General features: G+C 38.8%; 4 protein-coding genes and 1 pseudogene across 5 annotated transcripts; all 5 read left to right on the forward strand.

Moving 5' to 3' along the window:
- The first annotated feature begins 4,678 nt into the window (after nucleotides 1-4,678).
- LOC148689361 (putative serine/threonine-protein kinase At1g01540) lies at nucleotides 4,679-6,003 on the forward strand. The gene is made up of 3 exons (XM_088689737.1): nucleotides 4,679-5,281; nucleotides 5,356-5,457; nucleotides 5,685-6,003. The coding sequence occupies exons 1-3, from the start codon at nucleotides 4,833-4,835 to the stop codon at nucleotides 5,758-5,760; spliced, it is 627 nt and encodes a 208-aa protein (XP_088545863.1). The 5' UTR covers nucleotides 4,679-4,832; the 3' UTR covers nucleotides 5,761-6,003.
- A 5,569-nt stretch (nucleotides 6,004-11,572) lies between these two features.
- LOC137709138 (uncharacterized) lies at nucleotides 11,573-12,486 on the forward strand. Its single transcript, XM_068448262.2, has one exon. It carries the CDS (start codon nucleotides 11,735-11,737, stop codon nucleotides 12,380-12,382), a length of 648 nt encoding a protein of 215 aa, XP_068304363.2. The 5' UTR covers nucleotides 11,573-11,734; the 3' UTR covers nucleotides 12,383-12,486.
- A 5,000-nt stretch (nucleotides 12,487-17,486) lies between these two features.
- LOC137708587 (nuclear transcription factor Y subunit B-3 pseudogene) lies at nucleotides 17,487-18,604 on the forward strand (annotated as a pseudogene). Its single transcript, XR_015958646.1, has one exon. The product of XR_015958646.1 is annotated as a nuclear transcription factor Y subunit B-3 pseudogene (transcript).
- A 1,335-nt stretch (nucleotides 18,605-19,939) lies between these two features.
- LOC137709137 (putative F-box/FBD/LRR-repeat protein At5g22610) lies at nucleotides 19,940-21,371 on the forward strand. Its single transcript, XM_068448261.2, has 2 exons — nucleotides 19,940-21,067; nucleotides 21,174-21,371. The coding sequence occupies exons 1-2, from the start codon at nucleotides 19,940-19,942 to the stop codon at nucleotides 21,369-21,371; spliced, it is 1,326 nt and encodes a 441-aa protein (XP_068304362.2).
- A 3,187-nt stretch (nucleotides 21,372-24,558) lies between these two features.
- LOC137708657 (fasciclin-like arabinogalactan protein 2) lies at nucleotides 24,559-27,182 on the forward strand. Its single transcript, XM_068447778.2, has 2 exons — nucleotides 24,559-25,179; nucleotides 26,365-27,182. The coding sequence occupies exons 1-2, from the start codon at nucleotides 24,661-24,663 to the stop codon at nucleotides 27,019-27,021; spliced, it is 1,176 nt and encodes a 391-aa protein (XP_068303879.2). The 5' UTR covers nucleotides 24,559-24,660; the 3' UTR covers nucleotides 27,022-27,182.
- The last annotated feature ends 294 nt before the right edge of the window (nucleotides 27,183-27,476 follow it).

Raw genomic sequence — 27,476 nt, forward strand, 5'->3', positions numbered from 1 at the left:
AAAATTCACAGTCTGCCCAAAAGCCCCCTCATATAATCGCAACACATGCTTAATTTTCCGACACTCACACAGGGTAACACGAGCGAACAGAAAACTATCATCAGTAAAGAACAGATGATGAATACTATGAGCATTACGACATACCTTAATTCCCTGCAACTCCCATTCGCTTTCTGCCTTTGATAGTAACGCCGAGAGACATTCAACACAAATAACAAACAAATAAGGTGAAAGGGGTCCATTTGTTGAATTCCTTTTTTCCAATGCACGTAGCCCATTGGCTCCCCATTCAGCTTAAAAGAGTAAGTCACCATTGTAACACCAAGCATAATCATACTAATTCTCTTATTAGAGAACCCCATAAGAGACATCATAGCCTCAAGAAACTTCCACTCCACTCGGTCATATGCTTTACTAGGATCCAATTTCAACGCCATAAGGCCATTGGACCCCGATGATCTCTTATGGATATAGTGAGCAACTTCAGCAGTAACCAGATAATTATCAGAGATCAAACGCCCCGGAATAAAAGCACTCTGAGTAGGCGCAATAATACATGGGAGAATAACTTTCAACCGATTCGCGAGAACCTTCGCCACAATCCTGTAAAAGACATTGCATAAACTAATAGGTCTTAACTATGTCAACTTCGTTGCATCCTTTGCCTTGGGGATTAACGTCACGTGAGTAAAATTAATTTTCCTCAAAAAATGACCCGAGAGGACCATGTTTCATATCGTCTTACACATATCCGCACCGACCACCCCCCCCCCCCCCAAATGTTTTTGATAAAATCTAGGAGATATACCATTAGGGCCATGAGCTTTCGTTTGATGCATTTGAAAAACTGCACATTTAATCTATTCATCCGTGAAAGGGCTATAGAGCAAGGAGTTCATCTCCTCTGTTACCGATGGTAAGATGTACCCTAAGATCTTGTCAAGATTATGCACTCCATTAGAAGTAAAAAGCCAAGAGAAATAAGACACCACTATATCCTCCATCCCTCCTCGATCTCCATGCCAAACCCCATGATCATCCACCAAACCGTACAAACAGTTTTTTTTTTTTTGCCTCTGATTTGCCTTCTGATGAAAATATTTAGTATTCCGGTCCCCAAGTTTAACCCAATTCTCCTTTAACCATTGTCTCCAAAATTGCTCTTCTCATTCAAGTAATCGATTTAATCTGCCTATAAGTTCCTTTTTTTGCTCAATAGATTCCTTTGTAAAATGGTGGTTTAAGAGAAATGTTAGCTTATCCTAAAATTTCCTAATCTCTCTCGGCCCTAACCTGGCATTACTACAAGCCCAGTTGGTTAACTGCATTTTTGTCCTTTTAATTTTCTCTATGACCTGGTACATTGGTGAACCATTCACGACATATTCTCACCTATTTCGTACCACTTCAACATACTCCTCATGCATATTCCAAAACTCCTCATAACGAAACTGCTTTCTCCCTTAAACTACCTTACGGCCAGACCAATTCAACACCACCGGTACATGATCGAACATGGATTTCTTCAAATGATACACACTGAATCGAGGAAACATGTCAACCCATTCCTGATTACCCAAAGCCCGATCTAGCCTCACCTTTATTCCACCTAAACCACGCAAAATTATTCCTAGAAAAGACAATATCAATAAACCGACAGCTCTACACTGCATTACGAAACCCCTCCATCTATCTATCTTGTTGAACATTACCTTCTTCCTGCTCATTAACTTGGAGAACTTCGTTGAAATCTTGTATACATAACCAAGGCTTGGAGTCACTATGGCAAAGAGACTGTAATAGCTGCTAATATTTATATTTATCAGCCGTAGCCAGAAAACCATAGAAAATTGTGAAACGCCAATAATCTAAGTCGTCTGGCACACCCACATCAAAATCAACATGTTCTGAGAATAAGACCGTAAACATAAATTTATTTCCTCTTTCCATAAAACGCACAAACATGTAGAGTTACCTCTACTATCAACTGTAAAACTATGATCAAATTTCAACTTTAAACGTAAATGGTCCATGTGATGAGAATTACTTTTGGTCTCACACAGGAACACTTTAGTGGGATCTTGACTAAAAATTAAGCGTTGAAGCGTATAAACTACACGAGAGTTCCCAAGCCCTCGACAGTTCCAACTTAAACAACTCATTGCTGATGGTAGGCTTGAGCTCCGTTAACCTCCACCGATAAACTGAATAACTCTAAACTGGGCACCACTTTCCTTCGAACACCTGGCCTTGACGCCATATCGTCCTCCTTTCGTACCAATCTTTTACCAAGTTCAGGCAACATTGCATCACCACCCTTATGGACATTGGCCTGCACGCTACTAGATTTCACTCCCCTCTCACCAGCTCGATACTTCCTACGATGTTTCTTCATCCTTCCCTTATGAAGATGCTCAATAATAGGCATTAAGTTAAGTAGGTCAGAGCCCAAGCCTGACACTTCCTATTGCGAACAGCCTTAGCCCACTCCAGTCTGTGCACATTCTATATTGTTCCCATCACTATCCACTTGCTGGCCCATACCAACCTTATGTCCACCTAGAAGCCCATTAAACTCCTCCCCATGCGCATTAATTCTCTCTCCCCCCCCCCCCCCAAATTAAATTAAAGGATGGAACTGGAGAAATATCCCCACCCACAGTTGGTGGGTCATTCAAATTGACTCTAAATAACGTCAAACCACATCCTTCCTAATTTGTAGGAGTTGACTGTATTAAATAATGGCCAAATTGCCAATCAGCACCTCATCAGGAGTAACGGCAATATTCAAATCTAGCAGAATAATGGTTTCATTAATGCTATTATCCTTCTGCATATCTCTCTGCCATTCACCCACTGGCCATGCCTCTATAGCTACTGGTGCACCTTCCTCCACCGAGTCATTACTAATCAAGCTTTCAACTTCCTTGACATGCACATGGGCTTTCATAGACCACCTATGCAATGACTCCAACCCAAAACGCTTACCTTGGGGGTGACGATAATCATCTCCCAAAATATCATTCTAGAACCAATGGCCATAGGACTTCGAAATGCACTGCTTCTCCATATGACCAATAATCCCATAGAAGAAACAAGTTATTGGCAATTTCTTATACCGCAAATTGACCCAAACCTCTATTCCCTGAATAGAGAGCAACAGACTTCGACGCAACGGTGCAACAATATTCAATGCAACTCTAATACGTAAAATACTACCAAATAGCTCCCCCTTCCTACTCTGATTGGTTAAGACATGATCTCCAATCTGATTCCCGATAACTTGTCCCATATGGCGAGTCATATACGAAAAAGGTAGTCCCTTGACCTGCACCCAGAACTCTTGAAACACCAGCGTAATACTTGTTGGATGTGCCAGGTTGCCTATCTCCGCCAACACCAGCAAGGCACCATCATATAGCCACGGCTATCCCTTTAGCACCATCATCCTTTCCCGTTGACTATCAAATCCAAAAGAGAATAACCCATCATCTAACTCGACTATCATAGCTCTTGTCTTAGGGCGCCAGAGATTTAACATTTGACGTTTGAACTGTTCTTTGTTGAAGGCCTTTCGTGTAAGCATCTGCCCTACTATGAAGACCTTGTTGGTCTTGACAAGAGTACTCTCATGATCATATATCACCACCACCCTCTATTCCTCAGTAGTGAGGGCCAACTTATCTACAAACTTCATCACCATATCCTCTATCACCCCAGTCACTACTTGCAAACTGCTTCGCCAGAAACCACAAACAAAGCCCCTCAAAAACCTTACTGCTCGAGAGAACATCCACCTTTGGTGTGCACAAAAGGCCTCTTTCACTGCCAATCGACCTAACTAACACTTAAATCACTAGAAAAATGACAGTCGACTCCGCAATACTTAACCCTAGTGATGCAAGATTTATACGCACACAAATTAAACCCTCTTTTTGACAATTGTAGTATAAGTATAAGTAGGGATCGTTCTGGACCGGGGATTAGGAGGGATTGCAAATCTCTTGGAAACTGACTCAAAAACGTAAAATAAAGTTTAAAACACTAAACTAGACTCAAAGAATGCGAAACTAAACGCTTAAAACACTAAAACAAACCAAAAGACTCAAACACTTTAAAAACACAAACTAAATTGATTTCTAATTAAATTGAACAATAAAGTAAAGGGGGGATTGTGTTTGGACGAGATTAAATTAAATGTTCAGATTATAATTAAAACAGATTGTAAAACAAACTGTGATGAATCAATGGATGATGGAATAGCTAAGGGGTTCTTCTCCACACATGTTACACTTGCATACAAGATGATTTTCAGTTGGTCTTTCGATAAATTATGAAACTCAACACCCCGGGTTAATTAGGTCCGCTTAAATTAACCGTCAAGTTTTCCTTAAGTTAATGAATTGGATGATTGCATGTAGGGGTGGGCAAACGGGTAAAGGAACCGCGGGTAGGGGCGGGTAGTGTAGGTTCGGGGCGGGTACGGGCCGGGTCCCTTTTTTTTTGGGAACAAACGGGGCGGGGCGGGCCGGGGCATGGTTATTTACGGGGCGGGCCGGTTCCTACACCTTAGAAAAACGGGGCCCCGGACCGGCCCGTTTCATATTATAATCAACGGTTGAGATTGAATGATAACCTATCATTCAATCTGAACCGTTAATTTGTAACCTAGGTTTCCAAATCAGTTTCAGACTTCAGTGTTCAGTCTCAATCTCTCCAACACTCCAACCCTTTCTCAAATTCGCGGCGCCGCTCCTCCGTCCACCTTCTCCGACACGACACGACTTCAGTGTTCACTTGTAGGAGGTGATGGGGATTTAGAGAAGGGTCCGATGACTGCACAGCCAAACCAGAACTCTCTGGCGGAGCCATCGCCGTCGCCGTCTCCATCTTCCACGACGTCGGCGCCGGCTTTGGTGCTTTCCAACTCCGGAAAGCGGATGGACCAGGCGGGGAAGAAGTACTTGAAGCAGGTCACCGGGCGGATGAATAGCGTGAAGCTGCAGCAGCACGGGCGTGTGTTTTCCGATCAGTTGGCATCTCCTCAGGCTAGTGGGAGAATCCGAAATAGTAGTGCGATGGAGTTGGGACCCGTTTCTATGTATTCACAAATGGTTAAGGATGTGTGGAGGGGCAAAAAGTTTAGTCTCAAGGAGCTTGAGGTTGCAACGAATGGATTTTCGAAACAAAATCTGATTGGCAATGGGGACTATGGAATTGTTTATCATGGCATTCTGTTCGATAATACGCGCGTGGCAGTGAAAAGGCTAGTGAGTGACAGGTACTCAAGTCTATCGAATCCATATATTTTCGGCAATTATAGTGAATGCTAAAATGTTATGCATAAATGAACAGATTTCAAGTCAAGGACTTCATAGCAGAAATGGAGGCAATTGGGTTCGTGAGGCACAAAAATCTTGTCAAGTTGCTTGGATACCACATCGAAAGAGCCTACAGGTATGCAAATTTTTCGTCATTGCACAATTTTAGATGTTCGAAAGGCAGCCAATGATTTGATTTTTCTTATACCAGGTTGCTTGTGCTTGAGTATGTAGATAATAGAAGTCTGCACCACTTGCTTCTTTGAGATGCAAGGCTTGCAGCATTCAATTTTTCTTGGCTTGTGGCATTGCAGGCCTTGAAAGTCCCAACTGATGCCGAATTCAACTTTTCTTGGCTTGCAGCATTGCTGGCCTTGAAAGTGAGTGTGGCCTCTTTTCATCAAACAGCGAGGTAGCACCATCCCCTCGTTTCACCTGAGTATTAGGCAAAAGGTGACCGCTGTGCTCGCCGATCTTAAAGGCAGAATCCCCTGAAGATGATGCACTGGCTTTTAATAAGTTAAGCAGGTATGCAAATTGGAAATGGTTCAAACTTGAAAAGTAACAAGAACCAAGGTGATGCTTAAGGTTGGCCTGTGATATTGAATCGACAGTTATGTGAGAGAAATTGCATCATGTTGTGAAACAAATATTGATTTCCATTGACAGGGGTTTCGTAAAACTACTGATACCTTTCCTAGTTGCTTCTTTCCTGGTTCTTTTGTGTATCCTCAAATTTGACAGGGGTTTCGTATAAGCAATTCTACTTGGTATGCACATAACCTCATTCTGCTATTTGGTTCTACAAGCTTCTTCCTTTTCGTCAGCACTGGAACCACACCTCATTCTGCCCATAACCAGATTAAAAAAAAAAAAAAAAAAAAAAAAAAAAAAAAAAAGTTATTGGACCCGTGGACCCGTCCCGAACCGGCCCGTTTGATACGGGCCGGGTTAGGTCCGGTTCCCAAACTTAAAATCCCTACACCCGGCCCGGCCCGGCCCGTTACATTTTAAAACGGGTAGGTCCGGTTCTTCCAAATTTGGGCCCGGCCCGGCCCGTGCCCAGCCCTAATTGCATGCGACAACCCAAAGCATTCCCCACAAGTTCCCTACATGAATTGCATAATAGAGATACAAGCAAGAATCATTAAGCATCATGAAAACTATAAGTGTTGACGAGGCATTCGTTACTATGATTGCATGAAACTTATGCCAAGAATTCATTTAACGCGATTGTTTATAAGCAACCTCCACTACTTGTGAATATAAGTTCATAACTATTAGGTGAAACTCACTTATATTCTAGCGTCATATTCATGCATGAAAATTAAGCGTGCACTCTCAATAAACATACATAAATAAGTTATCAATAAAACGGTTAAACAAATTGAATCCACAACTTATGAAATTCCAACCAAAGGTAATCAATTCATATCGCAAGCATAAACATATATTTCGAATCCCCCCCTAGCCAAGGGGGGTTTAGTTCCTCATACGTACAAAACAAAGAGAATTGAAATTAAACATTGAAATCAAAGAAACACCTAAACATTCCAACAACTCAAACTTGAATTGTATGAACGTTTAGGCCCTCTTCTCTTCCTCTTCGTTGCGGCACAAGGTCTAAGGAAGTGTTTAGGGCTTTGGGTGTATGTGGAATGGAGTGGGGAATGGTTGGAGTGGCTGCAATGGAGGAGAGAATGCTGGAAAACTGGAAGGGGATGCACGGCAAAGGTATTTGTGTTGTGTGTTGTGTTGTGGTGAATGGAATGAATTGTATGAATGCAATGCATGGTTTTATAGGGAGAGAATGGATGGGAGAACATGTGAATGGCAGCTAGGAATGATTAAAGAAGGGAATGCATGTGTAATGACAACTAGATTGGTTGGTGGAAATCTGAAAATGCAAATGGGAATGCTGGAAATGCAAGGGTGGCCACGACATGGGTGTGTTTGTGTGTTGTGGCTGATTTGTTTGTTGGTTAAAGCTTGTGAGTGAATGATTAAAGATGCATGTGGATGAATTATACAATGGGAAAGTATGTGATTGACAACTAGGGTGAATGGTGGCTGCAATGATGAAGTGTGATGGCTGAAAATGGCAAGGGAAGGCACGGCAATGGGTTGGTTTGTGTGGCTGTTTTGTGTTGTGAATTATGATGAATGCATGTGGATTAAAGAAAAGTATGGAAGTGAATAAATCATAATAGGGCTGCAAGTTTAAAGGGCTAGGGTTTAAGTACATAGAATGGGCCTAAAATAGGTTGGTTTGCATGGCATAGAATGTGTTTGTGTGCATGTGGCTGAAATTGGTGGGTTATGCATGGGTTAGGATATAGGAAAGGTTTAAATGTCCTCAAAATAAAGGGAACAAGGTTCCAACACTTTGGTCTTCAATTAGGTCTTCAATTTCGTCCAACACTTTGGCTCCAAGCATAAGTTATCCATCCTTAGCCCAAAAGTGCTCCAAAAGTCTCCAAAATGCATCTTTTTGCTCCTTTAGCCCTTTGGACCTACAAACACACGAAAATAGCTTAAAGTACTAAAATTACTAAGTACTAGCAACATAAATGCAAGAAAACAAGCAAACTAAGGCGCATAAATATGCTCCTATCACCTAGCAAAACCCTAGAGAGCAATTTTTCTTTTTGTTGTTTTTAAGTATTCTTTTGGTACTAACATTTAGGTACGTTAAATGAATATATTACATACCGGCACTAAAATTTCGGGACATACATTTCGGTACTAACATTTAGGTACATTAATTGAGTTTTTCAAGTTTGAAGAATGTTAAATAAAATTAATAGATTAAAAAAACTTTTTTTGGTTGAAAAATAAATTAAATGTGTATATTAATAAATTTAAATATTTAATGGGAGACGTTGAATAAAATACACATTAATTAATCTAAATTAAGAACACATCAAGGGACTATAATCAATATGTAATCTAACACCAAGTTTTTATTAAATTTCAATCTTCTTCAAAGATTAAAGTTAAAAAATAACCCCTGATTCATATTACCATTTGTTAATTACCAAGAATTTTCATGCCACTTAAGGTACGACTGAACTTGGGCTGGAGGCACAACAAGATAGGCACATTAAGAACGGCGTCCATGTACCACCTCAACAACAATACAAATAATAAAATCGAACTAGAGAGAAGAACATGCCTTAGTTTATGGGTAAAATAAAGAAAGAAGTGTGCTATACTGCATGGTATGCACCCTATTTTACAAAAAAAATTTAGTGTGCTAGGAATACGGTATGCTACACTAAGTGTTATAGTAAAAGTGAGTGTAAGTATCCAACCACTTGTATTATGACACTTAGTGTACTGGGTCGTATTACCATCACATTAAAAAATATCTCCTCTTTTTCACAACGTTCTTGCAAGGAAATGTTGTGTGTTATCATTGTTCTAAAAATTTCCTAAGTGTTTAAAAATTAAGGAAGTGCGTCTAGACCTGTCTAGGCTAGCGCCTAGGCCACCCCTAAACCCTTGCCGACCTCACATATTGGGTCTACCTCATATACAAAGTCAACGCCAATACATATTATGTCTACATCACATCAGCAAAGCATCAGGAGATTGAAGTCATGCATGCCGGTCTGAGACATCCTTGCTGACCTCTAGATGACGTCACTGCCGAAGTCAACCTTCTAGAAGCTTGTCCGAGGAATTGTATGCCCAACTATTCATATGCAATGCTTGTAGTTCTCATTTGGAAGTTTTGTCAAACTCAGGAGGAGTATCCAGAAGTATACTCACTTGACTCTTATAGCGGTTCAAAGATTTCGCAACTAAGGTCATATCGTGGACCTCCAAGATATTGTGGTATCCGTAATGGTAAAGACATAACCATTTTGGGATGTGCCTTGTGCGAGTTTGATAAGTAACCAGCGTTAGCATAACAAACAAGGCAAACATCATTCCGAGGATCAGGGGAGCTGGATCAACTCAGGATGTGTTGGGATTAGCCCAAATCCACAGTACCTTCAGGGTAGTAGAAAAACGTCTTTAATACCAATTCAGTGGTTACGTGTAGGTGCGGTTCTGCATCTTTACTAATAGGTCAACAACGAAGGAGATGTCATGTCTAATGCAATGAGTTAAGTACAACCACTATTCTAAAAAACTCCGCCTAAGCGCTAGGCCCAATTAGTCCCTAGGCGTTTGAAAATTAAGAAAGTGCATCTAGACCCGCTTAGGTGTTCGCCTAGCCCACCTAGGCGCCTGCCTAGGTTGCGACTATGACTTAGACATAAAATTGATAACTTTCATTTTGCATTTTAATTTTTCAATAAAATGTAAGAGACTTGCTGAATACTTGGATGAACACTCATTATATGCTTATTCTCCATATTTTCAATATGTTCTAATACTTTATAATTTATATGTCATTTTAGTTTGCAATTCATGTATCCTAATACAATTATGTGTGTGTTTTTAAGTATAAATAGACACATATTTAATCAATATATAATAAATTTACTTAAATCCGCTTAGTTTGCTTAGGCCCTGGGTAGTAGCAGTCTAGACGCTAGGCTTCAACCCCCTGTCCGACTGATGCTTAGCGTCTTTTAGAATCTTATGTGTTAAATTTACTTTTACATACCCTTTCAGTGAGACATGTCGATTGGTTTTAAAAGCCAAGGAACAAAGCCATGCGTTTTGGACACCTCCACTAAAGTCAGTAATACTTTTCTCTAACTTTAATTAGTTTATTTAATTTAATAAAATTAATTAAAACCCCCAATATTAGCACTGACCCGCTTAAATATACGTTTTATATCATTGCAGGAGATTTCTATTTAAATGTTTTCTATCCATTTATCATCAAGCTAGGAATTATATATCTACACACCACCTTTTTTTTTTTTTTCATTTTAATTTTCTTTAATGATGACTATGTGACCATGTCTTGTTGCTTTTGTCCCTCCATTTCTTAATTCGAAGGAATTCAATTGAGTTGGTTCAGAAATAACTGCCTGCGCATGCATGAAGCTTTAGAGATTGCATGGATGTCAGCTACTCTTTTAGGTTTGCATGTTATTGCCACTTTACAAGGCTGAAATTTGACTGAGGGGTCATAATTTGAGTGGGAGCTAGCTACTCTTCCTGTAAATTGCTTCCTAAGAAATAGTATTTGTTGATGATGGATCTCCAAGGAGACCAGCCATAGCTTTCAAAGGTATTGAAGTGTCAGAAAGTGTGAAAGCAATCTGCAGACAAGTGGGTCTTTTGAGTGAGCGTTATCAAGAAAAACAAATTTATCTTTAGAGGAGAAAATGAGCATTATCTTTACTGAAAGTCAGGTAGAGTACTTCTATTATTCATTAATCTTGGGGTTGATGAGTAGAAATGTTGAAGAAAGCTTAACAATAACATAAGCTAAATTACTAAATAATCTTTGGTTCACGGTTTTTTTTTTTTTTTCTTCTTATGATTTATCTTTCTTGTTTGTTAGATGGAAAGTGCCATGTGGTGAGCTCAGATGGGAGCACATGGTTTCCTCTCATTTCCAAGCTCTCAGACTGTGTAAACCAATACCGGGAAAAAACTATGTAGGTTTTGGGTTTTTCAAGAGAATCAGTTGCAGAGATAAACGCACTTGATTGGTGTGGTAGGTGTTAGAAAACACAGAAACCCAGTTTTTTAGGTTTAATTGGGGACTGTTGGGAACGGTGTATTGAGTCTGTGATGAGAGAACCCTTTAGTACAACTCCTCCATTTTATTTAATAATAAAATGCCTAATGTATTTGTTCTTCTCCTTACCTACTTGCTTCCTCATTGCAAACTAGTTAAATTAATTTAGCTGCGGCTTCCTCTTTCCTCAAATCTCAAAGCACAGCTTACAGCTTAATTAGTTACATATATACTTCCTCCTTCCTGTTCATGCTTTCTCAGACAACTATTTATCTGCAGTTTCTTCTTCAAATCCCCCATTCAGAACTTTCCTTTTTAGGTTTTTGTTAAAAATATTTGAGGAAACCTCAAAATTTTGAGCCTTTCATTTTTTTCCTGTTTTGATCATTTTTTTTTAATTACGAAAGAGGATTTCGAACTCTAGATCTCTAGCCTATTAATTTAACCTAGGGCTCTACCCACTTTTACCATTGGGCTACTCCTGTGGCTCTTTCATTTTGATTTTTACCTACTATTTTCTTGCTTATTCTGGAGTTGAAAACAGCAGACTACCACCTTTCTGCAATATATAATTTTGTTTCCAGAATTTACCCTTTAGTATTCTTCTCTAAATATCTCTACCAAACTTATATTTACTGTACAATATTCAAATCCAACGAAAAGGATAGTTTTCTCTCCACTTACCCTAATTTTTCCTTCCAATAATTACTTACTCAGGCTTGAGTAATTCGTGGAGTTGAAAATACTACTTGAAGATCAAATGGCTACTCCTTTGTGGTTCTTCAGATTCCCACCACCTTTGTTGCTTGTTCTTGCTCCATTCCTTGTATTGATTGGATTCATGGGATTTGGATTCCTCTCCATCTTCCTAGCATCTATGGTACTGATTTTCTCGACCTTTTTTTTCCCATTTTCTAAGCAAAACCCTCTTCATCTGGTTGAGAATAAGTTAGTTGAAGAAAAACTGTTCATTCCTTGCTTGGAAGATGCAAAACATCAAAGTGCTACCCCACAAGAGAAGGATGCTGAAGAAGCACAACTGAGCTCACCGGATTTGATATCAGAAAGTGAATGCCTTGATCACTTATCAACCAGTGATGATTCTGAATTAGTTGACTGGTCGTTTGGAGACAGTGTGGCTCGGAGCCCAGATTTCTCAGACGGCTCCATTTCCGACGAGGATAGCCTCATCGAAATAGCCCTCCCGGGTGGATACTATGTCGGTCACAAGGAGCATGACTCAGTGGTTAACCTGCAGCAGAAAATGCCAGGTTTGTCCATTTTTAAGCAGCATACTATATTGGAGCTTTTGGCTGAGATGAATGAGATGAATGAGGAAGAAAATTTGTTCGAAATCGACTTATCCATGGGATCCATCAAGTGTTCAAGGTTTGAGATTGAAGCTTGAGAGTTACCTTCTTCTTCTTTTATTCAATTTTATGACCATTTTTATGTTTTTGATCCTCCATGGATTTGGTTGAAGATAAAGTTTACAACTTTACATTTCGCTTATGTGCAATTGGCTACTTTGTGTTATGATGTTGTGCACGGTAAGCTGCTTCTGCTTTTTGACAAGCTTTGGATTCCCACCAAAGCACTTGTACTATGGCCCTTTTCTTTTCTCCTACTGCACACTAATTAAAGACTAAAAGTTTAGTTGAAGGTCAAAAAAAAAATTATTTTGTTGGAATTCCACTTGCTTTTCCTTTTCTTCTCAACTTCTTTTTGCTGTCTATATATATGGCATCACTCGTCACGATTTTAGATCTCCTTTTATTCCTTTTGTGGATTCTGGAGGACATTTCAGGGTGAAGATTAATAAACCTTTTGTTAAATCAATATAAGTTAACTAGTCATTGAGTTGACTAGTAGCATCTATGCAATTACTGCATTAAGAATTATCAATTATAAACTGAATCTGATCTTCAGAGTGTATTACAAACTGGATCAGATCTTCAGACTAAGTATACTGTATTAATATAGTGAACACAAGTAAACTTGACAAAGTCAATTTCTTAGTTGCCACAAGCTGAAGTTGTTACACGAGAGGTACTGTAATGGGAGGAGAGCTCTTGCATATATTAATACGTAGTTGGGCTACTTCTTATATTGCTAATTAGTTTTATGATGGAACATCAACTTCATTAGATACTTGTGTGCACGAGATGTATATTTCTTTCTATCTATTTCTCTTCTTAGTTCACATATCCAAGTATACACCTCTTTGCACCTTGCTTTTAGAAGGTATTCACCAATTACCAACCCCCGCCCCCTCCCTTCCCCCTCCCCGGGAACTTATAAGGAGCTGTCAAACTCCCTAAACTTTAATTTTAGCCGATTGTCCTCTAAACTTTTATAATTGCCCAATTTCTCATACAAACTTTAATTTTAGTTGATTACCCCAAAAAAAAATACATAATTGGCCACTTTCTAGTAATGAGTTTGTTGAGATGAGTAATTACTTTTCTTATTTGAATTTAGGTCTTGAATTGAAATATCTCATACGGTCGTGTGAATCCAGTCACAAAGAAGGCTAATGAAATGGCATCACAACCCAACCTTTTGCTGAAAAAGTAAGACCATGAAGAAGATTCATAGTTATCTACATTAGGGATAAAATTCAAACAAAAAGTATACAGAGTGAACTAGCGGAAGAGAAGAAAAGAAAAAAAAATATGTTGTCCATATTAGGAATAAAATTACCTTTTTGCCCTCAGACAATTGTCATGTGTTGTGCATGTGACCAAGAGGGATGAAAAATTCCAAAATCCAACGCCCGGGGTGAATTGGTGAATTATAAATTAAAGTTCAGGGGATAACCGACTAAAATTAAAGTTATAGGGAAAAAAGCCAATCATATAAGTTCAGGTGGGGAAATTGGCTAAATTAAAGTGCAGGGAAAAAATTGGCTAAAATTAAAGTTCAAGGGAAAATTGACAGCTCTCACAAATTCATGGAAGAAATTCACAAACAGCTCTAGTTTTAATTGTGTTTCAAGTATTCTTGGATCAATACTCCTTCCTTTAAGAGAATAGAGGTGGGCACAAATTGGAATGAGCTCAAATTTGGAGGGACTGGACCAAACCCGTTTTGAAATGCAATAGGGGGCGGGGCGGGGCGAGGTGGGTATAGGGATTCCAAGTTTTGGAATCGGATCTAACCCAGCCCGTTTCAAACTAGCCAGTTCGAGATGGGTCCTCGAGTCCAATTACATCGTTTTTCTTCCCTCTTGTGCAGCTTTAAGGTCTCCCAAGAAACCCTTATGAACAATTTATGTTACAAATTCAACAAAAGAACCAGTAAATTACATGACTTTGTCAAAGTGGACAAGTTTTCTGGGAATTTCTATTAGAAAACAAAATACTACAATATAATTTTGAAGCTCAAATAAACTATATGTTAGCACACTTCAACAATATTTCTTCTGTATCTCTACAATTGCAAATATCATCTTTTTAGAGCATCTCCAATGGGAGTCTTACTTATGAACTCCCATCACCAACTTTGAGGACTTATTTAGGGGTTTTAAAAGAATATTCGATTCCTTAAAAGAATATTGTCAGTAATGGAAAATCCTTATAGTATAATTCTTAAATGTAAGGATTGACATATTAAAAAATTATTGTTCATTTGTTGGAGTATTGTTGTCACATCTCGGCCCGGGATGTGGTGGGAGCCCGGGCCTCACCAACGCACTCTGATATTTAGGCACTCTTAGGTTTAAATTTATTCAAATTTTCCACATCACTACACTTTATGGCTTCGTCACTCTGATATTTAGGCACTCTTAGGTTTAAGTTTATTCAAATTTTCCACATCACTACATTTTATGGTTTCGTCACCTTTCAGTTGTCGGCCAGCACAGCTCGATTCGGAGTCTAACGGACATTCCGGGTCGGGGTGTGTCAGTTTGGTAATTGTCAAATCCCAACTCGGGCCCCCACTACATCCCAGGCTCGACTCCACCGTAGCACGATATCGTCCGCTTTAGGCCCTAACCACGCCTTCATGGTTTTGTTTCTGGGAACTCACACGAGAACTTCCCAGTGGGTCACTCATCATGGGATTGTTCTCGCGCGATCTCGCTTAACTTTGGAGTTTTGATGGAACCCAAAGCTAGTGAGCTCCCAAAATGCCTTATGCTAGGTAGAGATGAGAATATACATATAAGGCTTATAGGATCCTCACCCCTAGGTGATGTGGGATCTTACAATCCACCCTCCTTAGGGGCCCGACGTCCTCGTCGGCACATTTCTGGTTAGGGATTGGCTCTGATACCAAATTGTCACATCTCGGCCCGGGCCCCCATCACATCCCCGACTTGACTCTGCCGTAGCACGATATTGTCCACTTTGGGCCCCGACCACGCCTTCACAGTTTTGTTTCTGGGAACTCACACAATAACTTTTCAGTGGGTCACCTATCATGGGATTGCTCTCGCGCGAACTCGCTTAACTTCGGAGTTCCGATGGAGCCCAAAGCCAGTGAGCTCCCAAAAGGCCTCGTGCTAGGTAGAGATGAGAATATACATATAAGGCTTACAGGATCCTCACCCCTGGGCAATGTGGGATCTTACAATTGTGACCATTAATAATAATTAAAAAGCTATCTCTACCATTAATTTTTCATGAGTTAATAAAATAAAAAGCTACAAGAGAAAATTAATGAGAAACTGTCCCATGTGGATGGGTTCAAAAAATAAGGAAAAACACATAAAGAGCAGTAGCATTCTCACTCAAAATTAATATGGAGTCCACTTTTTGAGTTCCTATATTAGTCTTTTTATTTGAGAATTTCTTTCAAGTATCAGGCATGTCCCTATATATTGAAATACTTTGAGGACTTCAATTCTGGCCCATTATAAGTTTTTTGTCTCTATATTTAGGGACTATACGGTTGTAAGGACTCCATTGGAGATACTCAAAATTAAATGGTTCTAACTCAGCAAAAGTCTTATTGAGCTCTAGTAATAAATGTTTTTTTTTTAACACACGATATTATCTACTCTAAGAGGGAGGGGGATGAACTTAACCTCACAATGAGCTAGCAATAGTGTGGTTCAAATTCGTCTTTGGCAAAAATCAAATTTAAGATCACTTACAAATAAAAAAGAATACCACTAGATTGTAGTAATAACTAACACATAGTAAAAAAGAGGTACGGATGCCCATATAGCACCTTGTCCAAAGTGATTCCTTCTCCATCTCCTGCTAAACTCAGATTAGAAGCTTTGGAGCCTTAGACCTACTTTATCCTATCCACATATATTTCTCAAATTGTTTTACCTTTTCTTTTCAATCTGAATTGTTCTTCATGTATTTTGTTATAAATTATTGCTTGTTATAAATAGGCCTCATCCATGCTAAAAGGGCTGGCTATCTGAGACTTAGAGCATCTCCACCTATTTTGGGAAGGCAAAGACAAATGCAATGAAATTAATTATCTTTATTATTCACAACAAACAATAATTGTCTTTGTACAAGTCCACTCGCTTGAGAAGAGGAATAGTAAGGGCCAGGATAATTACTATTCTTTTTATAGGTTCTACAGACCAAGTCATGTTGCTTCATTGGGGAGAAAAAAATCATAGATATCACGGTCATTAGAAGGAAGAACCGCCATCACAAATATAGTTTTGTATGTTTTGTGCCTTGTAATTTTGTACTTGGTAAGTTTATTCTTTGAAAATAAAATTTCAGGATGAGAAGTGGGCTAAGCCTTACAATAGGCTAGCAATAATGTGATTCAAATTCGTCTTTGACGAGAATCGAGCCTTAAACTTCTCATTTACAAGTAAATTAGAATATCATTAGATCGTATACTAAATGCTAACATTTTGATGTTAATTACAACTTATAAGTGCGAATCGATTAGTTTTTAAATCAAATTCAGATAAAAAAACAAACACATATTCAATCATAACATAGTTGAGAAACAATTAAAATTAAGAATTTTTCGAACGTTACTCTGTTCTTTAGTAAGTGATTGTCATACAAAATAAAGATAATTTGTGGAAATATTTTGTTGGCAAAATTGACATCTACACATGATTTTTAAATATTTAAATTTTTGTCAAACATCTACACATGATTTATGACATATATTGTCACGCAAGCCTTACATCTCCTCCTAGGGTTTTCTGTACTCTCAACAAACTGCCTGCTACGTTAGCATTAGCCACGGCTTTCACTAACGACTAAGAAAAGACCACGTCTGCGATCCGATAGATTCAACGGTATAGATCTTTTTTCTTTTTTGGGAAAAACAACGGTATAGATTTTTCAATCACTTTTAACTTTTTCGACTCGGCTACAGCCTGGAGCTAAAGCTGCAGCAGCCGCCTGAAGAATCTAAAAACAAGCAGCAGCTTGCGTGTCAATTCCACATCCGTTCGATCAAAGTCCCACACCCTAATCCAACAACCCAAAACCCCCCACCTAACCCACAACTTATCGAGAAACAAACGGTCCAGAAAAATCCACGTTTATCTTCCGGATTCGTTATTACCCCGCCAGATCCAACGGACCCCAACTTCTCCCTCTCTCTCCCGCCTCACCCCTACGACGAAGCCATCCCAGATTCCCAACCCCACGAAACTCCCGGAATGGCCGATTCGGATAACGACTCGGGAGGGCCCAACGACGTCAGCCACGGGCAGAGCGGGGAGTTGTCCGCGCGTGAGCAGGACCGCTTCCTGCCGATCGCGAACGTGAGCCGGATCATGAAGAAGGCGCTGCCGGCGAACGCAAATATATCCAAGGACGCGAAGGAGACGCTGCAGGAGTGCGTGTCGGAGTTCATCAGTTTCGTCACTGGTGAGGCCTCCGACAAGTGCCAGAGGGAGAAGAGGAAGACGATCAACGGCGACGATTTGCTATGGGCGATGACCACGTTGGGGTTCGAGGAGTACGTGGAGCCGCTCAAGATTTATTTGCAAAAGTATCGGGAGATGGAGGGCGAGAAGAGCACCATGGGCGGCGGAGGTGGTGGCAGAGAGAAAGATAGTAGCAGCGGAGGTGGAGGCGCGGCGTCTGGTGGTGGCGGAGGCGGCGGTGTCAGCTCTGGGATAAGTGGTGGTGGGTATAATGGAGGGTATGGTGGAATGGTGATGATGGGTCAACATAATCATCATCAGGGACACATGTACGGTTCTGGTGGTGGGTATCAACAGCACCATATGGGAATGGGAGGTGGAGGGGTTGGGAAGAGTGGTGGTTCAAGTGGTGGTGGTGGAGCTTCAGTTGTCAGGTGATTCTCAGGTCAAGGTAGATGCTTTACGTTGTGGATTTAATTAAGGATGATGATGACAAACTTTTAGTCTTGATCTTAATTCAGATGGTCAATTTTCTTGTGTTTTATCTGCTTGCGGAGAGAGACCTCTATGGAACGGAATTCCTCGCCATCATGGAAGCCTGGGTCACTAAGGACGATGAACTAGTTCCATCTCTCTGTACGCTTGTAAGTGTAACTGTGGCGAAGGAAAAGTATAGTGGAAGGCACAAATGTATTTAGCTAAAGCTAATTGAGGGAGAGATGAAGGTTAAGGTGGGTGTGTCTGTAATTGTATCATATCGTGAGCTGAACTTGTTTAATTTCATTGTTTTGACTCAATCACAAATCAGTTGTTGGATATTTGGTCCTTATAAATTCAAATCTGTTTTTAAAATTCCTGATTGGAGTAATGATCTCTCATCTTTAACTCAGTTGAAGTAATGGTATCTCATTTTGATGAAAGTTGTAAAAGAGTTGACGAAAATGATTATAGCTGCACATTTTGACGAGTTAAAGAACCCATAATCAAATGTTTTTAGTTGATAGACCATTACTCTAATTAAGCGAAATTGAAAAGATTATTACTACAATTTTCTCCTAAAATTTTTATAATGGCTTGGAGTATACCAAAAAAATTTCAAAATACACTGAAAAATCCCCAATGATTCATGGGATTTGCTTCTATGAAAGTGGGTTGTGTTTGTGTTCTTGGAGGAAAGGCTACTTTGAACTATGACCCAAATAGGCATTCTTGTTTACCAAATACAGAAACATCCTATATACTTGTTTCCACGGTGGATTATTTGGTGGCTGTACAAAGACATTGTGTCTCCTTCACTTGCTTGTCTTCCATATGGATGCCTCCACCAACCAAAACCCATGTGGAGCATGAATATATGAAGTTTAGGGTGACTTGCATGTACCTCAAACAATATTGGATGCATGACCTTGCCTATTTACGAAAAATTCAACTATGTTTCGGTATTCCAATGGATCCATGGGCCTTGTTTGTGCTTCTATTGTTAAAAACATGTCGAACCCTGCTAGTAATGCTTCCAACTCATTTGTTCCGTACATCATGCTAATGTAGAAGTGATAGACGGAACAAATGGCCCATTTATTTGTAAATGGATGAGCTTGTCATGGGTAGCTTGAATCCTGTTCTTTTCGTGATCAACTAACTTTTAGTTTAGTGCCTCTTTTCATTTCAAAATTCAGACGGAAATGTTATATTAGTAACATATTTTTATTTATAGTGATTTCCATGCACTATTTGATTATTTTTTGTTATTAAATTAATTGAATTAAAGAAGAATCAAATGATAAAAATAAATAAAATGCAGAAAGAGAACAAAATGTATAAGAATCGTTTCTCTTTATTTAGGAATCAAAGTAACGTTCCGATGAATTAGACTTTTAAATTGGTTTTTTAAGTTGTTCAAGACATTTTACATCTTTCACCGAAGATGTTACAACTTTTGAACCCCCTAGCAAAATGGAGGAGCAAAACCAAAAGGTACAAGGTTTCGTATTCCTTCTGGGTCAAGGGTTTCTATTCCTTCTAGCTAAAGGATATTAATTCCTTAATGCTTATAAATGATACCCTCTTTTAGTACCGTCGGCATTCACGCATGCATACGCAAAAGAGAGAAAAAAACCCCGCAACCCAAACTCCATCATAACCAAAACGGTCATGGCCGTCGTCAAGCCATTAGAGTTTCACTTACCTGACCTTGTCATCCAAAACATCATCCGAATCCTTCCCGCTAAATCCGCTGTCCGGATGAGCTTTCTTTCTAAGCAATGGGACCGCGCCTGGTGTTTGTGCACCATATTAGATTTCGACGAGGGTAGTGATGACGAAAATCTTGATCATGATCAACACAGAAAGTTCATCAACATCTTGAAGAAGTACCTGGAACTCTTTGTGAAGGATGAGCAAAAGAAACATACATTAGATAAACTTAGGATTCGCATGACAGGGTACCTGTACAAAGAGGACGCCAAGATCGTAGATAAGTTGTTGACTTGCTCGTTTGAGAGAAACGTCAAAGAGTTAGACATAACCCTAGGTAGATTATTTCAGAGCGATTGGGACTGGAGGCACTACTACATCATATCTCGAATGAGTTTGCTTGATGCAAAATCTTTAACTACTCTCAGTTTGAAGTACGTGAGAATAAAGAACATGGACATACATAATGAGGGGACTGTGCATATAAGCCTTCTTCCCTCTTTGAAAATTATGAGCCTCAAAACCGTGCGCTTTGAAAGTGATGCTCTATTTTTCTTAATTCAGGAGTGCCCTTCCATTGAGTACTTGTCATTAACTTCCTCCTATTTTGAAAAAGACGATAACATTAATCTTGTGAGTTCTAGTCTCAAGTTCTTGGAAGTTGAGCATTGCAATGCTCGGGTTATCGTAGTTTGGGATGCTCCGAATCTTGAATCTTTTACGTTCATTTCATTGAGCTTTTCGCTTCTTGAGAGTATAATGTTGTATGATTCCTACAACTTGAAGAATATCGATGTTCATGCTCAGCACCTAAAACGATTACATATATGGGGATGTCATGATAGTTTGAAAGCCACAATCACTGCTCCAAATCTAGTTTCTTTTGATTTCTCTGGTTATTTAAAGTCCAAAGTTTCTTTGATAGCTCCAAGTTTGAGGGAGACCACCATCTCACTGAACGAATTTTGGGACGAAGATTTACTCAACGCTTTCAACGGGCCATGGAAATATTTCCCTACACTGGCAGATTTTCTTAGAGAGTTTTCTTGCTCAGAAAATGTAACCCTCATTGTTTGCAATTTTAAGGTACGTACGTATCCGTTTTTGCTTTCATCGGTCTACGTTGTGCAGTTATATGTTGAAAATTTTCACATTTTGGATTTTTAATTTGTTGATTGTGAATTTGGTGTAGGTTGTAATCTTTCCAGATGAATTCAGACACACCTTCTCTTCGCCATTGCCTGGTCTCATAAAGTCCCTCCGGCTCATGGCGCTTAATCCTCCAAGAACTGAGACAGAATATTCTGACACGATAAACTCCTTGTGTTGGGTTGCTCCTTCTGCAGAGACAATTTTTCCACAGTTAGTTGATCCACTGGATGCTTTTTGACCCTATGTTTGGACGAGGATTTGCAAATACCAAGAGATTGAGGATATATTGTTAGAGAGATGAACTATAAAATTGACTTTTTTCAAGTAGTTATTTGTGAATCCATCTGCATCATATCCATTTATCTACTCAGTTTATATCCCTTTATATAATCTTTCTGTAGAGCATATATGACTAACTTAGTCTAAAATTCCTTGGTATGTCTGCCTTCACCATTCTTTTTATTTTTATTTTTTTCTTTTTTTTTTTTGGGGATAAAAACATGAATTTCTCAACCCAAACAAATAAAACAAGAAGAAGAATAAGTAGAACTAACTTTGTAGTAAAATGGGATTGTATATAAATGCATGTAACTTGATTATAGTTGGGTGGCATCTTGGCATACATCAATGAAATAAGGTTGACTGGGCTCCGTAACCAAAATTTAATGAGCATATATTCTTGTTATCTTCAAGTTGAAGACTTCTACGCTCAATTCTAGGCTATAGTTGGATAAAATTAAGTCCAAGCTAACTATATAAAGTTTTACCGCTCAAGATGAAACTTAGAAGACACGATATGTTGGAATATTATCTAATTTATTAACCCTAGTCCTAATATCTGTGACTTTACCAAACAAAAATTGCGTCATTGAAGGAGCCCTAGATCACTTTGTAGCAAGGATCTAAAAGATGTTAGGCGTTAATCAGGCAGCAGGCTAGGGTCTATAGTCTAGGCGGGACCTATGCGGATTCACGTAAATTTATTATATATTGTGTAAATGAGAATTGCTGCAACATGAAAGTTATTGATTTTCTGTCTAAATGAGAATTGCTGCAAAATGAAAGTTATCGATTTTGAGAATTGCACCCTAGGCGGGCACCTAAGCGGGTTTAGGTGTACTTTTTTAATTTTCAAACGCCTAAGGACTAATTGGGACGGTGTTCAGCCGTCTAGCGCTTAAGCGACAATAGACGGAAAATTTTAAAACAGTGCTTTCTAGTGTATATTTAACGACTTATCAAGTTTTATGAAGTTTTGAAAAGTTTTATTAAAGCCTATCTTGATTTTTCTTTTCCTGTGGCCTTTTCTTCTTCTAATAAATTTTAGAAAATTGGGCCTTCTAATTATCAATATCCTTGTATTAAAAAAGGTTATCAATAGCCAATGAATAATGGTTGAGTTGGTAATGATTGTTTTCCTTGTTAGATAAATATTTAGATTCGAATCCCGCTGCCAACAATCCCTCTTGGTTAGTGATCTGTAAACCAAAAAAGGGCTAAGACCCCATTTTAAATCCTCAAAGAGATTTGCGGCACCCACTAAACAAGCAAATAATCACCTACCTTAAGTTCCTTTTTTCTGTATAGAAGTTCATTAATTTCATTCAATCTGCAGCTGAACAAGTTGAGTTAATATATTCATAGTGTCAGGATAAATTAAGTTAATATATATTCACACAAGAAATGGACCGTTGGAACATGGAAAATGCCAACAAAAGAAAATTAGTTTAACTTGTTAGAGAGAAGACAATGCCACCATTAAAAATATGAACAGCCTGGATCCAATACAAGTCTGAAAATAAAATGCCAACCATCGTAATATTATTGAATTCTTTTTTATACATTTATTTATTTTGTGTATTTGCATTTTTTGTTAAGGAGATCAAGCATCGCTGTCCATGTAGTCCCTCAATTTCTTTCTTCAAACCAGTCTGGCTTTTCTGGAATACACTTCTGCCGACACATGTTAGCTTAATTTTATTCGTTTTTATTTGTTTTTTTTGCTAATCAGGATTATTATATAGCTTAATCACCTCATGCATGAGCATAATTACTTGCTTGGCAGTATGCACGAGGACAATGATGTCGCCATTTTATCTGTTTTAAATTCTAATCAAAATTATCTTTTGACATCCCATTTGTTCAAATTTAGTGACCCATAGGCCATATAGGAAGCCAAAGTCCTTAATTATATTCAAATCTGTGTGATTAACCAGATTAATCTATGGAAAATTATGTATCAACTAATTCAATCTTTTCTGTCTCTTACTAATTTATTCACCCCCCATCGCTTTCGTGTTTCAACCAATATGGTTCAATTACAGCTTCAAATCATTGACCTTTTTAGGAGCTTAAACATGCATTTGAGAGTTGACCCTCATTCTCTTGGCAATATTGTTGTTAAATCTGGTGTGTGGTAACCACTAGGTGATTTACCTTTTATCAAGAGAATGACTTACCTATATTTTTAGTATGTAACTGCGACATTTTAAACTGATAACACGATGCTAGTTATTTTAACTTTTTCATCTAACATTACATTATTAAACCGAAAGCCATGTATGTGTTCTTAGCTACGCATATGCAAGGCATGAGAGAAGAACTTTTATATAACAAAGATGTCATTATGATGGTATATTAAGTTAACCTTGCATTATTGTGTGTGAAATTTAAAATGCATGACAATACTTAATTGACTAAACATACCACCACAATTACATCTCTATTTTAAGTAAATTTTTCTCTAAAATGAATCGGTTATTACATGTGAGAGCATGAGCGGCTGATATTACCATAATTCTTTTTCTAGGGTAAAGTAAGAACTAATCTAGTGCCTTAATATATAGGGGCAGAGCTATGAAGTGACTAGGATGATCCTAGGCCCATCCTGACATTTTTTTCACGCAGAAAAGTTGTGTTAAGCTTATGAATTTCAAGGTATTTTGTAGGCTCAGGGTCCCAATCCGACTTTTTTACTTTAATTTCTTTCATCGAGTTTGATATGAGGTTGGTGGCTCCTATAGAGTTCAAGCAATCTATTGCTTGTGAGCTTTAAGAATGACTTTGGTCTGGGAATCAATGGAGGGAGAAAGGAAGAAAGTCAGAGAGGCTTGGGGTTTAGGTTTAAGGAAGAGAATGATGAGGTCGACGCCTTACCAGACTCAAACGATGTTAGTCGGTTGCTCACCATACAGCAGAGTAATTTTTGTAAGATCAGGAGAGCGTTTCAGATTGAGATATTTGGACCCCTCCAAGGTTAAAATTCTAATTCCGCCACTGCTAATATATAATCTCATAAACTTACAATTATATAAATGTAATTATCATCCCAAGGACCCACCACTACATCATATTCCCTCATCCCTACCTAAACCAAGCTGGCACCACTTTGAGGGACCATATACACCACAATACAGCACTACAAGTCTACAACACTACATGCTAATCACATATAACCACACATCTCCTTCTTTTCATTCCCCTTCTTTGCCCCTAAACCCACCTTCAATTCTCCTCTACCTTTCACGATGCAGAAACCACCAGCCCTCACAGCCACCCTAGCCCTCTTTGCCCTCTTCCTCTTCCTCCTATCCTCGTCGTCCCAAGCGCACAACATTACGCACATACTCGACCAGCACCCCTCCCTCTCCACCTTCAACCACTACCTCAGCCTCACCCACCTCGCCACCGAGATCAACCGCCGTCAGACCATCACTGTCCTCGCCCTCGACAATGCCGCCATGTCATCCCTCATTTCCAAAGGACTCTCGGTATACACCATTAAAAATGTGCTCTCCCTCCATGTCCTTGTTGATTACTTTGGCGCAAAGAAACTTCACCAGCTCACCCATGGCACCACCTTGGCTAGCAGCATGTTCCAAGCCACCGGGGTGGCGGCCGGGACCTCTGGGTACGTGAACATAACCAACCTCAAGGGCGGTAAAGTCGGCTTCGGAGCTGAAGACAATGGTGGGACACTCAATTCCTTCTATGTGAAGTCTGTGCTGGAGATGCCATACAACATCTCTGTCTTGCAAATCAGTCAGGTATGCATATTTTAACCGAAATTTTATTATAATTATCCAAATTAACGCTATAACCCTAATGTTATGATAATTAGCAAGGGAAAACTAAAGTCAAAGAAAAGTATCAATTTTATTTTTCATATATGGGTTAATGTGTGATTTTTATTAATTAGGATGTTAAATAAGTCTTTTTCATCAATAGTTTAATTTGATAGTCTACTAAGATAATGTGTCAAGCCTCAAAGGGTTCACTTTTAAATTGATTGAAAATGTTTTTTTTTTCCGAAAAGATGCTTTTAAAATCAATCTTAATTAATGTCTGATGGTAAAGGCTAGACTATATGATTGTTTTTCATATATAAAAAATAATAATAATTCAACCATTTCTTGAAATTTATATTCTTATTTGATATGAAAAAATACAAAAGTTCAAAATAATACACATTTAATTTTGTCCACTGGACATGCATGTACAGCTAGTGCCCATAAATAAATATATAAAATTAGTCCAAATTATTGCCATCACTAAAAAAAGTTGAGATATACGAGTGCAAGGTGCCATGTTACTCCACCGACAAAAATCAGATTTTGAAAAAGAAAGGAAAAGAGAAAATGTGTCCCTTGAAAATTAGAGTTTTTTTTTCCTCAACTTGTAGTTCATTAATGTCTATTTGTTTCTAAACACGGTCATATATGATCGACTTAATTTGAGAAAAAGGATTGAATCAAATTGTGTAAGTTAGTGGTTAAGATATTTACGAAATTATCGATATTTTTTATTAAAATATTTTAAAAATTAAGAATTGATATTGAAATGTGTGGAATGTAAACTTCATTCTATATCGTTGAGGTATAAAAAAAATCAATGAATATCGATTATATTTACCGATTCACTACATAAATTTTGTCATAACGTGTTGCAGATTTCGAACTTTTGATTTTTTTTTTTTTTTTTTTTTTCAGAAACTTTTGTCTAATTTCGATTATATTTGAATGAGTTAATATACTTACCCATTGCAAATTTCCATAATTCCGTTGAAGACAATCAATATCCGTATCGATATATCTATCGATATTTTTATAAATTTGTATATATATATTGATATTTTAAACTCTTCTTTTGAACTAAATTTTATAGAAGAAAAAAATTAGTTAAAATAAAAGTTGAGAGAAAAATCGGTTGACAATATAACATGAAACGTTCAGGCACTAACTTCTGCTGAAGCCGAGGCGCCAACTGCCGGACCAAGCCAGCTGAATCTAACGGCCATCATCTCAAAGCAAGGCTGCAAAGCCTTCGCCGACTTGCTCATCGCTGCCGGAGCCGACTCCACCTTCGAGACCAACATCGACGGCGGCTTGACGGTCTTCTGCCCGACGGACTCCGTCGTCAACGCCTTCCTCCCCAAGTATAAAAATCTAACGGCGTCCCAGAAGGTGTCGCTGCTGCTCTACCACGGTGTCCCCGTCTACCAGTCCCTCCAGGATCTCAAGTCCAACAACGGTCTCGTCAACACGCTCGCCACCGACAAGGCGAAGAAGTTCGAGTTCACGGTTCAGAACGACGGCGAGGTCGTAAGTTTGGAGACGCAGGTGGTGACGGCGAAGATCACGGGGACGGTGATTGATCAGGAGCCGTTGGTGGTTTATAAGGTGAACAAGGTTTTGCAGCCGACGGAACTGTTTAAGGCGACGGTTGCTCCCGCGCCGAAGGAGGTGGCGGCGGGGCCGGCTGATGCGCCGTCGGATGATACGCCGGCGGATCAGACGGCTGATAGTGAGAAGAATGGAGTTGCGGGATTGGACGGTGGGAGATTGGTCACGGTTATTTTGAGTTTTTGTGTTGGGGTTTTGCTTATGTGATTGGTTTGGGAAGGGTATGTTTTGTGGGAAATTGAATTTTATTTTCTGTTTTTATTTTAATTTAATCCAGTGAATAATGAATTGTAAAGATGTATTGTGCTATACAATTATTTTGCATGTTATACCATTTAAATACAGACAGAATATTGTTGTGAAGAGTACTTAAGGTGTATAATGATTTGCACAATGAAGAAATTCACATATTAAAGATATTGTACTGCTACTGTGGATGCAAATTTCATGTAACGTTAGATTGACGACTCTGATAATTTAATTGACGAACACCTATAAAGCCCTACAATCTAACTGAGGGCTATGCGAATCTGAACATCTATCGGTGTGGGATGAACTGGGAATTCTACGGAGATTACATTGGCACCAATTTTGGATATGTTTGAGTAGAAACAGTTTAAAACCACTTTCATGAAGAAACTTGTAGCTTAAGTAATGAAGAA

Source organism: Pyrus communis, chromosome 17, assembly GCF_041283825.1.
Source record: "Pyrus communis isolate YQ-2024b chromosome 17, ASM4128382v1, whole genome shotgun sequence".
Classification (NCBI taxonomy): domain Eukaryota; kingdom Viridiplantae; phylum Streptophyta; class Magnoliopsida; order Rosales; family Rosaceae; genus Pyrus; species Pyrus communis.